The sequence below is a fragment of the Pan troglodytes genome, chromosome 14, assembly GCF_028858775.2.
Source record: "Pan troglodytes isolate AG18354 chromosome 14, NHGRI_mPanTro3-v2.0_pri, whole genome shotgun sequence".
Lineage (NCBI taxonomy): Eukaryota > Metazoa > Chordata > Mammalia > Primates > Hominidae > Pan > Pan troglodytes.
In genome coordinates, this window is record NC_072412.2 from 22,796,134 (window position 1) to 22,809,540 (window position 13,407).

A 13,407-nucleotide genomic window follows, 5' to 3' on the forward strand; every position below is an offset into this window, starting at 1 on the left:
CCAAGGTATCTGGGCGTCTCTTCCATTGTTAGTTAGGTTTCTACCATAAAAATGTGTAGTCAGGGCTGGCTGGGGCTGCTGGAATCGTATTCCTGGATACAGTCTACGCCTTGACCCACCAGTGGTGTGTGGTCAGTAGGTCCCAGCCTCTTTTCACTTCCTTTCAATTATTAGGTATTAAGAAGTCTGCACAGCAGCTCCAGGTCCACCGATACTGTTGCTGACTTAGATTGATGATACCCTTCTCTTCCTTGGCCACTTTTAAAAGATTCTTATTTTAACCGTTTACCTTGGATATCTTGGGCTATGTTCACGTAAACGACATCTGTTAACATAAATATGAGCTATCTCTTGTAATACATATTATGCAACTAAGATAATATTAGCTAATTTTTCATGCAGTGAGCCAGGTACTATGTGATCTTTGTATATTAAATAATGGAATCCTTACAACATATGTTTTAAATAGGGAATATAACCATCCCCATCTTATGGACAGGGAAACTGGGACACAGTGGTTCACTGATTTGTCCATTGTCACTGCTAGTAAGTAACAGTGCGGGAGGAAGGAGTGGTGGAGCCACATGGGAGTAGCAATCTCTTGCTCGTTTTGTAAATAGCCTAGTGCAATTCTCTCTGATAGAACTGTCTGTGATGGTGGAAGTGGTCTCTATCTGCTCTATCCAGTATACGAGCAACTAGCCACTGCGGTTACTGAACACTTACAGAATTTTATTTCATTTTAATTGATGAAAATTAAATGAGGCCACATGGGGTCTGGCTATTGTATTGGACAGTACAGCTCTAGAATGATTAACTTTCTTCCAGTAATTCTGGCATGGGACCAGCCTGTAAAACAAGGAGATACCAGAATCATATTGACCTAACGCACATGCACCGCGGGAGCTGCCTTGCTGGTCAGCCTTCTTCCTGTCCTTCGTCCTCTGAGCTACCCTCGACCTTGCCACCAGTTCCCGACCCATCTGTTTCCGGTCCTCCATGCTCCTCATGCCAGATGCTGTTGCCCTGGGCGTTCTGAGCAGGCGCCTCTCACTAGCTCCTTTGCTTCCTTCCCTGTAAGCCCCAAGCAGCATCTCTTCCCATTCAGTTCTTTTTTAGAAATTTTGCTTAATACATAGTTATCTTTCCTGCATTTTTAGGAAAATATATGACAGGTCGCTGAGCCATGTGGAGCCTGAGGATTTTATCCCATTGAGCCGTATTTACCCTGTCTCTCCTCCACTACAGGATTTCGATTCTGAAAGTGTATGAGAAAGATAATTCAGAATATTTTTCCTATTTCAGAGTCAAAAAATACAAAAGCTTGTTCTGGGCGCCCCATAAGTAGTACCTGCTCGGCATTCTGAACCATAAATATGGTGAGGGTTACTCGGCCATCAGGCATCCTTTCAGCTCCCAAAAATAAACCTAACTTTGGGATATGTGGGAGAGGATGATTTTTGTTTTCCTGAAGTAACCACATTAGACTTTTAATTCTTACTGCCTAGAATTCGCCCAGCCCCAGCCCATCCTCCTCACTGGTATTAATGCCAACAGTGTGCTTGTAACATGATCGCCTCGCAGCAGTAAATCAGGAAACTAGTTTTTGCATGAACCACTTGAAACAGGCTTCAAGTCTCTGGCACAGTTTTCAAAGTAAACTTTTCTAACCAATTATTGGGAGGACTTTAGTTAATGTGAAAAAATTAACTCTTGTAAACAACAGCATACTTTCCTCCACACGGGGCATACCCAGCTTCATATTTCTGAAGATGTTTACATTTTTGAAAACTGTTTTTGTCTCTATGAGGAAAGTTTTAAAAAAATTAATTTGTAAGCATAAAAAATGAGATTCATTTCTGCCATTTAATTACAGTGTTGCTCACTTTATTTATGTTTAATTATAGCTGATCTAGCCTAGGGATGGTTGTAAGATATTAACAAGCCCTTGCTTGTCAGTTTTCTCTAAAAAACTCAAGCACAGATTTTTAGAAACTGAAAGTTGAGGGGAAATATCTCTTCAATGTTGTTTTATTAAAGGAAATTAAAAGTTGATTTCTAAGCACCAGCAACATAAATCTAATTTGTCATTTCCATTTACATGCCCTAGATTTTCCCTTCAAATAACTTCTCCATCCACATTTAAAATTTAACATTTAACTTTGAAAGTTCAAAGGACTGCAGTTAATAACGCACTGGCTGTACAAATAAATAGTGCTTTCAACCCAAGGCCCAGAATGTGTTTCCTGGACAACGAGGGTCTGTGAGTTTTCCCCTGTGGTCTGAAGAGCTGCTCCTCCAACCTGTAGGTAGGACCCGCTTATGTTTTTGTTAAAGGCTGGATTTGCAGAAGGAGAAAAGAGAGAAGGGGATTTGGGGACTGTTTACTTTGAGTCATTTTGCTACTGGAAAACCACCAAATGTGGCTTAAAAATATTGGGCAGAGTGACAGAGCTACAGCTTGGGTGGAAGTAGCCCAGCTGAACCCAGCCCTCTGCTCCCTTGGGACCAAGATAAGGAAAGCCGCTGACCCCACTCCACCCAGACATCCCCAGCCCAGCCCACCCTGCCTGCCACCCTGCAGCCCAGGAGGACTATATGGCCTCACCACATGGGAGCCCTTGCTGGGGCCGTTACAAGCTATTGCTCCCTAGGATTTTTTAAAAGTATTTAGGAAATACTACCTTAAACAATATTTGTTCATCCATTTGTTTATTAGCAGGCATTTATTTCTTATTCACCGGCCTGTTAGATACCAGGCTTTTGGGAAGGAGAGGTGGAGGGAGGCATTGGATACCATGGGTTGTTCACTTCTCATATGATTTTAGGAAGTAAGTAGGGGCCCTATAATAATGCCTTTTTATTGCATTATTATTTTATCTATGCATATATTTTCCCATCTTAAAGTTTATTGATAAAAAATGTCTTCTCAAGGATTCGGGGAAGTACTGTGTACTTCCTTCAAGCTTTTAAGGTACCAGGTCATAATTTCAAGAATACAGACTACGGGGTATTTTAAAACAGAAATGCATTTCTACCATTGATATTAATGGCGGACCATGCTCCATAAACATAATCACATATCCCTTATCCTGAAGCCCAGGCTAAAGATGGACATACTCTGCCTATACCCTCCTTGCCCTCCCCTCACCAGACATACACACACATGCGCGCGCACACACACACACACACACTCCTTCTCTTGCCATGATGGGAGGGACAACTCTAGTGCAACTTGGAAAGTGTCAAAGAAAACCCAGAACTGGACAGTGGAACAGCAGATTTTACTCAGGACTGTTGCAGTAGAGGAAATGAAAGCTCAGTGTAGAACTGGGCTCCACTCCAAATACAGCACAGGCAAGTGGGGACATATAGCCAAGGAGCAGGCTGGGTTTGGTGGATGGAAAATCATGAAGAGGAACCGTCAGGGGTGAGGGAGATTCTGGCTAAAATGACCTCACAGGATTCTTGCTGAAGACAGGCCAGGGTGACCAGGCATCACCTGGGAGATGGTGAGGGTTGAGGAACCTGAGAAGATACTGAGCATGGCCAGATTTAGCCAGGTTTTTGGGAAACTGGGCTCTTGAGGACAGGGCCCAACAGAGAGTGGCTCATAAGAACCTATCTAGAGTTTGGTCAAGGAGAGAGTCCTTGTCAAAAGGCTAAACTCAAACATAGCTCATTTCATTATTTATTTGCTTACTTGTCTGCCTGCAGCAGAAAATAATATACCTAGGGAAATTACTTCTTTCTATCCCTATGGGGTAAAAAACAAAAAAGATTTGATACTGTTTTCATTTGCTGCATGGTTAGGTCATCTGATCAATACAAATGCAGTGGGCCAAACCTAAATGGATACCCTCTCTGTGCCAGGACTTGGGGTGCAGTGGTGAGTAAGAACAGCTCCAGCTCTATCCATGCAAGGGAATACTCTCTATTTGCTGATATGGAGCACTGTCCAAGATGTATGGCATGGGAAAACAAATCTAGTTGCAGAACAGTGTTAAATACATGCACTCACGCTAGGAGGATATTTTTGGCAGGTCACCCCAATACCTGTGTTGGAGGAGTGGGAAGTTAAGGAGCAGGGATGGGAAGAAAGGTGTACTGTTTGATTAGTTTTGTTAAATCTCATGTGTGTAATAGTTTTTCAGTATACGAATGATAAGAAAAGAAATGATCTCGGCCAGGGTGGTGACACAAGTTTGTGAAGGCAGTGTCAATCTGTGCTAACCAATGTCACCATGGGTTGGAGGCTGTCAAGCTTCCCTTTCAGCTGTTTTCCCTCTTTCTTTTGTTCTTGGTAATTATTTATTGAACTTAATGGGGAAGATTTCAAGGCATTTTAACCACCCAGCTTTACTGAATGAAATGAAAACATCAAAGCAGACATTTATATTGGGGGTAATTTAGTATTTATATGTAGTTTACTTTATAGCCTGGATTATGAGTAATTGCAGAGTCTGTGTTTAAGGTGCATTAGAAATATGACAGTCAACTCAAAAAGCGGTTGCTGTCATGGACACCATACTGTAATTTAATTCCTTGGAATCACCTTCTTTGAATTTCTAGTTATTTCATGGTTTCTAGTTAATTCAATGTGTAGAATGGTCACTTCATCAATTTCTTAGACTTTTATGAACTGCAGGCTATTTTTTAATAGTTTCAAATTAATATTAGGCTTTAAAAATATTACATTTTTGAAAATAGTAAATACTTTAGAGAAAATCTATTTTAAGTAAAATTTCCCAAATAAACAGTCTTTATGAAAGCTCCCACGAGTATTTGGGATATGATCAATGAATTTTATTATTTTGTCAAAAAATAACCACAAAGACCTCCACCACATTAAGTTGTATGTTCATTTTCAAAAGAGTTGTGACACTCAAAACTTTTAGTCCATTGGATTACTTGTACAGTTTCTCAGTGGAGGGAGGAGGTGACTTGGAGACAGTCAGCAGGACAGGGAGCCACAGTTGAATGACTGACAGGAACGCAGGGCTCTTATAGCACAGTGCAGCAGTTGACTCAGATAGGGTTGAATTAGAGTTTGTGTTCCATTAAACTTGTTTTAATTAAGAAAATTATGATTTCTTTTTGAAAGATTCTTAGTCAATAAAAATGTCTTAGATGTAAATTGGGGTCTGATGGTCCCCTTATTTCCAGTGAAGCTTTATGATTCTTGAATCAGCAAAGTTGGTTTATTTATTGGATTGTAGAAAATCCAAAATCCTAACACTTATAGGTATAATTTGTTTAGGAAATGTGCACTCCGTGCTTGATTTAGAGTTTAGCACTTTATATGTATTCCCATTTATTCCTCACACAACCTTTAGGGCAGGTATTCTTATCCCCATCTCACAGATGAAGAACTGAGGATCGGAGAATTCCCAAAATAACTTGGCCCACAAGTGGCAGAGCTGGCATTCAAACTCATGTCTCTTTAGATCCAATGTAGGAAAATACATACTTTTCTCCTATGTTGACCTGGCTTGAAACAGAATTTCCAAGGACATTTATTTCCAGTTAATGCACCTCTTTCTCTGCATTCTCCTTTCTCTTTCCCTTTGTTTTCCCTTGTACTTCTCCTCCTCCTTCTTTTCCTTTGTTGTGTTTTAACTCGTACATGAGACTCTTACAACCTCAAGCTGCCTGGATCAAAGTGTGATTTTGAAATACTCTGCTCTTTCCTGAACCTTTGCTGTGGAGAACCCTAGCTTGGGAACAAGGCGGAGACCACCCCCAGAAGGTCACGTGCACCTGTGCTTTGATCCCAAGGGACTTTGGGAGTGGGAGGCTCTCTCCTATACTTCAGAAAGCCTGTGCCTGCACACAGCTCTCCCAGCAACCAAAGTGCTCAGCAAAAACACAGCTGTCCCAGCCCAGAGCCAGAGTCACAATGATCACCCCGCAAAGACCCAGCACATGTCCAGAGAAATTCTTCTTGAATATGCATCTTTATTGTTTTCCTATTACAAGAGTAATGGATGCTTTTTGCAAAAATTACATTTTGCAGAACTATAAAACTTGAGACCACCCCGTAATTCTAATCTTCCCCTCCTCTGAAAGAGATAATCCCTGTTAACAATTTTAAAGAAATTCTAACTTGTTAATCAGTTCTTTAAATCAAGTGTTGTTTTTCTCCCCCCTCCTCTCTGTGCCTCTGATGTAGAACATTGTGTGGCTGGAGCTCTCAGGAGTGAGGAGGAGGCTGACCTTCCACCTTTTTCTCCTCACTTCTTTGTTGTGCGCACTCCCGATGTACGTTTGAAAGACAGGCAGAGTAATTGAAAGGAGGAAAGAAAGTATCACTCACCCAAAATGTGAATGAGTTAATTAGTAAAAATCTGGATGGAAGTGATTCCTCCGAATCCTTTGTTGAGTAGTTTATTAAGTACAGGCAGCACTATCCTTCAAGTTGGTTTTCATTTAATTTTTGGCCAATAAGTACTGCTTAGTTGATTTCGTATACAAATATGGATGAAGAAATTAAAATATGTAAATTTTACAGAAAAAATGGGAATGTTGAACTAGGTGGGACTTGCATTTTAGCATCCAGGGTTTACAAATGAGGAAACTGAGGTTTCTTGCAAACCTTTCTTCCTCTGCAGCATCCAGTCTGCATTTGTGGGCATGCCCAGCCTGCTGCCTGCATGGGTGCCCTTCTTGCTCTTCTTAAGCCACTGTCTGTTTTTTGTTAATGATGAGTGTTCTATAGAAACCATCACAAAGACTGACAACAGGTGTTACCAACAGTGTGTAGTCCTTCAGCCGCTTCCTGTGGATAAGTAATACATATATATATATGTAGTACCTGGCAGGCCCTGTAGTGTAGTGGTTATGAAGCCTGACTCTGGAATTAGATGACGTAGGTTGAAATCCTGGTTCTAACACTACTTCTGTCACCTAGCCCAAGGTACATAACTTCTCTGATGCTCTATCCCCCAATCTAGGAAATGGGAAAAATGGCAGTGCTGCCCTGATTGGGAAGGAGTATGGATTATTGAGATAATGGTGTAAAGTTCTTGGTCTAGAGTAAGCACCCATAAATATTGGTACTTACATGAATGTTTTTGTAAACAATGGAATCATACTTCTATTTCTGTATTAAAACTTATTTTTAAAATTGTCGTGAACACAGATCACATCTACATTCTTCTTTTTATAGCTGCATTATAATTATGTTACATGATATGCTATAGTTTACTGAGTTCTTGAACTTGTGGAAATGATTGTATGTGGGTCAAAGAGCCATTTGTTTTGCCCACTCTTGGAAAACAGTGTGTTCTGATGTTCAAATCTAGAGAAGCTTGAGACCTTTAGTACCACAGAGTTTGTCTCAACAGGAAGTTAACATCCTTTTAACAAATATGTAAGACTCTTTCTACTCTCAGGAAATACTAAATTGCTAACTATTTCAAGGAGCTCTCCATTTGGATTGATTTCTAGGCTTGTCTGCTAATGAAATTTCTTATGCACTTATCCTCATTTTTGAAAATAACACCCCTGATATCAAAGTACTGATTTTCTGCCTTAGAAGTGAGTGTGTGAATGTTTCCCTGGCGTTAGCTTCTGAGCATGCACATGACTGGCTTAATTAGAGGAGAAGAATTGCCATAATTCTGCCATCCACTGATAGTAACGCAGCAGTGGGAGCCTGAGAGACCCTTGATTATTCTCATGCTCACGGCTTCTTGAATAAAGTGGATGACTAAGTGGACTTACCGTAGTAAGAGAGATCATTAGCAGTGGAAGACACATTTGAACTTGCTGAAAGAGCTGCCTTTGTGTCTAGGAAGGCCGACACTTGGTAATTATTAGACCAGGTCTTCGTTTCATCCTAGCGGTCTTTCCTTTTCACGCTTGCAAAGTCTGAATAGCTTTCTATTGCCCGTTAATCCCCACAGGAATGTGGCTTCGGCTATGGGGAGGATGCACAGTGTGTGACGTGCCGGCTGCACAGGTTCAAGGAGGACTGGGGCTTCCAGAAATGCAAGCCCTGTCTGGACTGCGCAGTGGTGAACCGCTTTCAGAAGGCAAATTGTTCAGCCACCAGTGATGCCATCTGCGGGGACTGCTTGCCAGGGTGAGTTGGCCGGTTTCTTTCACTTGTAATTATTTAATTAAGTAACTTTTAAAAAGGCAATTCCCTTGTTCCATTCTGAACTGGAATGCATGCTGGTGTTAACCTGAAGATGCTGGTGGAGTATTTGTGACTTCTTTCAGTATTAACCACTGGATTATCTGTGGTACCGTGTGCCGTGCATGCAGCAGACACTGGCTATAAAGAAAATGAATAGGCATGCTAACAAAGGATTTCTGTTATGAAAATCTAAGGAGTTCCTACAAATCAGTAAAAAAGAAAACTTGGACAAATGGACACAAAAATGAACAAGCAACCCACAAAAGAGGCGACCCATGCGACTGGCAATCCTCTGACAATGTTCACCCTCATTAGCATCAGAGGAGGGCAGGTTACACCATTCAGCCATTCAGCAGAGACGTGCCCAACCACCTTAGGCATTGCTTTACATACTTGGGCTATGTCAGAAAATAAAGTGGCAAAGATCCCTGCCCATGGGGAGCTTATTTCTTATAGGTTTTTTTTGTTTGTTTGTTTGTTTTGTTTTGTTTTGTTTTGAGATGGAGTTTTGTTCTTGTCACCCAGGCTGGAGTGCAGTGGCGCAATTTCAGCTCAGTGCAACTTGTGCCTCCCAAGTTCAAGTGATTCTTCTGCCTCAGCCTCCCGAGTAACTGGGATTACAGGCATGCGCCACCACGCCCGGCTAATTTTTTGTATTTTTAGTAGAGACGGTGTTTCTCCATGTTGGTTAGTCTCAAACTCTTGACCTCAGGTGATCTGCCTGCCTCAGCCTCCCAAAGTGCTGGGATTACAGGTGTGAGCCACCATGCCCGGCTTCTTATAGGGTTTTAAAAAATATTTAAATAGTAAATAATAAAGAAGCAAATTATGCAGAAAGATAGAAGATGATAACTGCTATGGAAGAAACCCTAAGGCAGACAAGGGTGATTGGGCATGGCCACAGTGAGGGGCAGGACAGTGACAGCGTAAATTGGGTTGTCAGGATAGGCTTTATTGCAAAGGTGAGATCTGAGCAAAGGCTTGAAGGAGACGAGGCACTGAGCCAAGCAGAGAGGTGGGGAAGAGCACCGCAGACAGAAGGAACCTCCAGCAAGAGGTTCTCAGGTGGGCATCTACCTGGTGTGGGTAAAAAACTGCCAGGAGGCCAAGGGAGTGGCAGAGAGAGGGAGGTGTGCAGTACACCGAGTTACAGAGAGCCGGGGAAGGGGTGGGCAGGTGCGAACGCAGAAGCCTTAAATAGACTTGTCAATAAGGCAGCCAGGTCCAGGGAAAGGAGAGGGACCACACCTGGGCCAGGGGGAGCACCAAGGAGGAGGAAGTTAAATTCCTGACTGCTTCTAAGTAACTGTGGGATGGATTAACACAGACAGCTGGAGGAGAGAGTCTGGATGAAGAGCCGGACTCAGGGTGACAAGGGGGGTGATCTATAAGGCAGGGAGAAGCCATTGCTACACCAAGTATGCAGAGAATGGGATGAAGCAGAATATCCTTAGAGCTTAATGGAGACAGAGTGGAGCCAAGAGTTACTGACCAAAGACAGAAGAGAGGGGAAGCAGAAACCCTGGAGCATCAGAAACCAGTCTGTATTGCAAAAGTAAGAAACAACCAGAAACTGCATTGCAGGGGCAGCAAACATTTATTACTTGCAATGTACCAGGCACCTGGCCAAGTACTTCTCATGAATTATTTTCTATACTTTTCACAATGTTTTAAGAAGGAAGAAACTGAGACTTATTCAGGATTAAGTTTATTCAGGCAAGATCACCTAACCTGTGTGTGGTGAGTCTGGGAGTCACATCATGGGAGTCTAACATCAGAATTCATGCCCCGAGGCACTACAGACAAAAGACTCTAACTGGATCGACCACAAGATCAGAGTGGTTTTGACCAGATGTCCCGGGGGTGGGGTCTTGTTGAGGCCAGAGAGGAGATAAAGCTCTGGGCCTGAAGGGTGGAAACAGAGTAGAAAATAGACTAGTGGGTCCCACGTGGTCATATACAGAGACCCAGCACCTAGGGAGCTGTAAGATGTAGTGGGCTAACACCAAAAGTACAAGCAGCAAAAGAAAAAATAGCTCTGTTGGACTTTATCAAAATTTTAAACTTTGTACTTCAAAGGAAATCCTTTGAAGTACAAAACACAACCACACAACCCACAAAATAGGAGAAAATACTGGCAAATCATATGTCTGGTAAGGAACTATCTTAAGTAGACTATGTCCTCACATATTCTTACAACTCAATAATAAAAAGACAAATAATTCAATTAAAATAACAATGAAGGATTTGAATAGACATTTCTCCAAAGAAATATACAAATGTCCAATAAGCACATGAAAAGTTGCGCAACATCATTAACAATCAGGGAAATGCAAATCAAACCCACATTCTTCAACCCCACTAAGATAGCTATAGCCAACAAAAACCAGACGGTAACGGTGATGACATGGAGAGATTGGAATGTTGGTGATGACGTGGAGAGATTGAAACCCTCATACACTGTTGGTGGGAACGGCAAAGGGTACAGCCAGGTTGGAAAACAGTTTAGAGTTCCTTCAGAAAGTTAGACATAGAGTTACCACGTGACCTGACGGTTTGACTCTTAGGTATATAACAAGAGAACTGAAAACATGTCCACACAAAAACTTGTACACTAGTGTTCATAGCAGCAGTTTACATAATAGCCAAAAAACTGAAACAACCAAGCTCTGGTTTGAATGTGTCCCCTCCAAAATTCAGGTGTTGCCAGTGCGATTGTATTAAGAGGTGGGGCCTTTACGAGGTAATTAGGTCATGATGGGCCCTCCCCTCACAAATATGCCCTGATAAAGGGGCTTGGCAGAGGGAATTTGTTCCTTTTTTATTTGCCTTCCACCTTCTGCCACGTAAGGACACAGCATTTCTTCCCTCTGAAGAGTGCAGCAGAAAGGCCCTCACCAGACGCCAGATACTGGCATCTTGATCTTGGACTTCCCAGCCTTCAGAACTATGAGAAATAAATTTCTGTTATTTATAAATTACCCAGTCTGTGATATTCTATTACAGCAGCACAAAACTAAGACAAACCCAAGTGTCTATCAACTGATAAATGGAAAAACCAAATGGGATATATTCAAACAATGAAATATTATTCTTCAGTAAAAAGGAAGGAAATGCTGACATATGCTATGAGATGGATGAGCCTAGAAAACATTATGCTAAGTGAAATAAGCCAGTCACCAATGATGGCATATTACATGATTCTATTGAAATGTCCAGAATGGGCAAATCTACAGGGACAGAAAGGAAATTAGTGTTGCCTAAAGGCTGGGGTTGGGGAGAGTTGGGAATGGGAGGTGACTGATAAGGTTATGAGGCTTCTTTGGGGGATGATGAAAATGTCCTAAAATTGATTGTGGTGATGGTTGTACAACTCTGTGAATGTATGGAAAACCATCCAATTGTACACTTTAAATGGGTGAATTGTGTGGTATATAAAGTATAAGTCAATAAATCTGTGCCTTAAAAAAAAAGGAACGGTCTATAATCTCAGACCTGTGATGATATCTATGGATAGCATTACTCAGAGTTTTGATCTTGTGCAAATCTAATTGAGGACATGAACTGAACATCTCACACACCTCTGTTGTTCGTGTTCTCCAGTTCCCTGATAAAAGCCTGTCTGTGCGTGTCTACTCTCTACACCTGGGGGTAGAGAAATGAGGAGGTCTTCAGGGGATGTACAGCCTGAGATAGGCAGTGCCCAGGGAGGGTGGGGAAAGGCCTGACCTGGGACTGGGATTTTATAGAGCCCATGCAGGGCTGTGCTGCCGGAGTAGGGGAGCAGGTCTGCCCGGGACTCCACCGTGCCTGGTTCCTCCTGCTTCCCCGTGGTCCTTGTCATTTGAGCCCACTGCTCTAGTTTCTACAGTGTTTGTTTATTCTTTAAGTAAATTCTTGGCTATAGGAAAGTTATAAGTGAATAGACAGTTGAGTGATGTTTCACAATTTATTTATATGATTACTTTAAAATCCCATTTTTTTCTAAGTCAGCATTAGTATATGAGGCAGGCGTAATTACATAGTGACTTTTACCCAGGTCTTTTCAAAGTGTTTTCAAAGTACTCTTCCAGTTTAACTGTACTTCTGTGAAGAAACCGAATAGTTGAAACCCATTTTATAAACAGAAAAACTGAGGCAGAAAGACGTGAGCAAAATGCATATTGCTCCCCAAAAAGTGATGCAGAAGTCAGGCAAAAGGCAGGCATTGCTCTTTTTGGTGCCACTCTGCCTCCTACGGCCTCGTTCTCTAGCAAGAACCTGCTGCTGTCCATAGGCCCAGGTCCCCCAGGACACCAGCTGCTTCCCTCTCAGTAGCAGGTAGGGTGTGGAAATCATCTGTCCTCCGTGCCCACAATTTGAGTCATTCGAGAGAGCCAGTCCCCTTATTCCCACATCTGCTCTGTGACTTTAGACAAGTCATTTAACTTCTCTGAAATGCACTCTTCTCACCTGTAAAATGACCATGCTGTAAGAATCCACCCTGCAGAATTGTTAGAAGGATTAGAAATAGAAGGCATGTAAAGTGCCTAGCAGAGTGCCTAAGCCATAGGAAGTGCTAATGGAATATTGGACATTATTGCCAATTGATGATTTTGGGGGCCAGTGAAAACTTGGCATGACTTTTTCAGAGTGTGGCCAACAGGCCTCCAAGCTCCTTTGCTGGCACCCGGTTCCTGATCCCTTCCTGGCCCAGGGGAACTGGAACCCGCCCTGAAGAGTAGGCTGGCCCCTGCCAGCTCTTTGCTTCTTCTGGTGACAATGACAACTAACATTGAGCACTTACTATCATCCGAACCACTCTGTAAAGTAGGGATTCCTACCACCCCCTCTTAACAAAGAGGGAAACTAGTTCTCAGAGTGGATAAATGACTTCCCAGAATCACCCAGCTTGTAAATGAAAGGACTGGAATTCACCTTGCAGCTCCTCTGCCCCATGCTTAGGTGAATGTCTGATATCACTGGGAGGTCACTGCTGGGGCTTCCGTGATTGATTGATGGGAATCACAGGGACTGCCTCTGCCCGTGTGTGCTGTGTGCCCACTTCACCCTCACCCTACCCTCAGCAGACCCCTTGCTCCTGGAAGCTGCCTGAGTTGCCTGGGTTTTCGCATCCCTTTGCCTCAGCTCTCTGGTCTGTGCTCAGGGTGTTCCCTAGTAACCATGACACTGTTTTGGAGACCTAGACTCTTACTCTAATGATTAATCTTGTCATTAGCATTTGTTCACCTTCAAATAAGGGGCCATTGCTGTGGATTGCTGAG

At 42.5% G+C, this 13,407-nt stretch overlaps 1 protein-coding gene across 9 annotated transcripts in view; it reads left to right on the top strand.

The window, feature by feature from the left end:
* TNFRSF19 (TNF receptor superfamily member 19) overlaps positions 1-13,407 on the top strand; it is a 104,180-nt gene that overhangs the window by 37,641 nt on the left and 53,132 nt on the right. For 8 of the 9 annotated variants that reach the window (XM_063791938.1, XM_063791937.1, XM_054665084.2 and 5 more), the window contains one exon: positions 7,908-8,086. In XM_063791938.1, the coding sequence (XP_063648008.1) occupies positions 7,908-8,086 (179 nt within the window). Of the gene's footprint in view, positions 1-2,206; positions 2,310-7,907; positions 8,087-13,407 lie in introns of those variants that run through there. The other variant, XM_009426732.5, reaches the window with a different exon arrangement.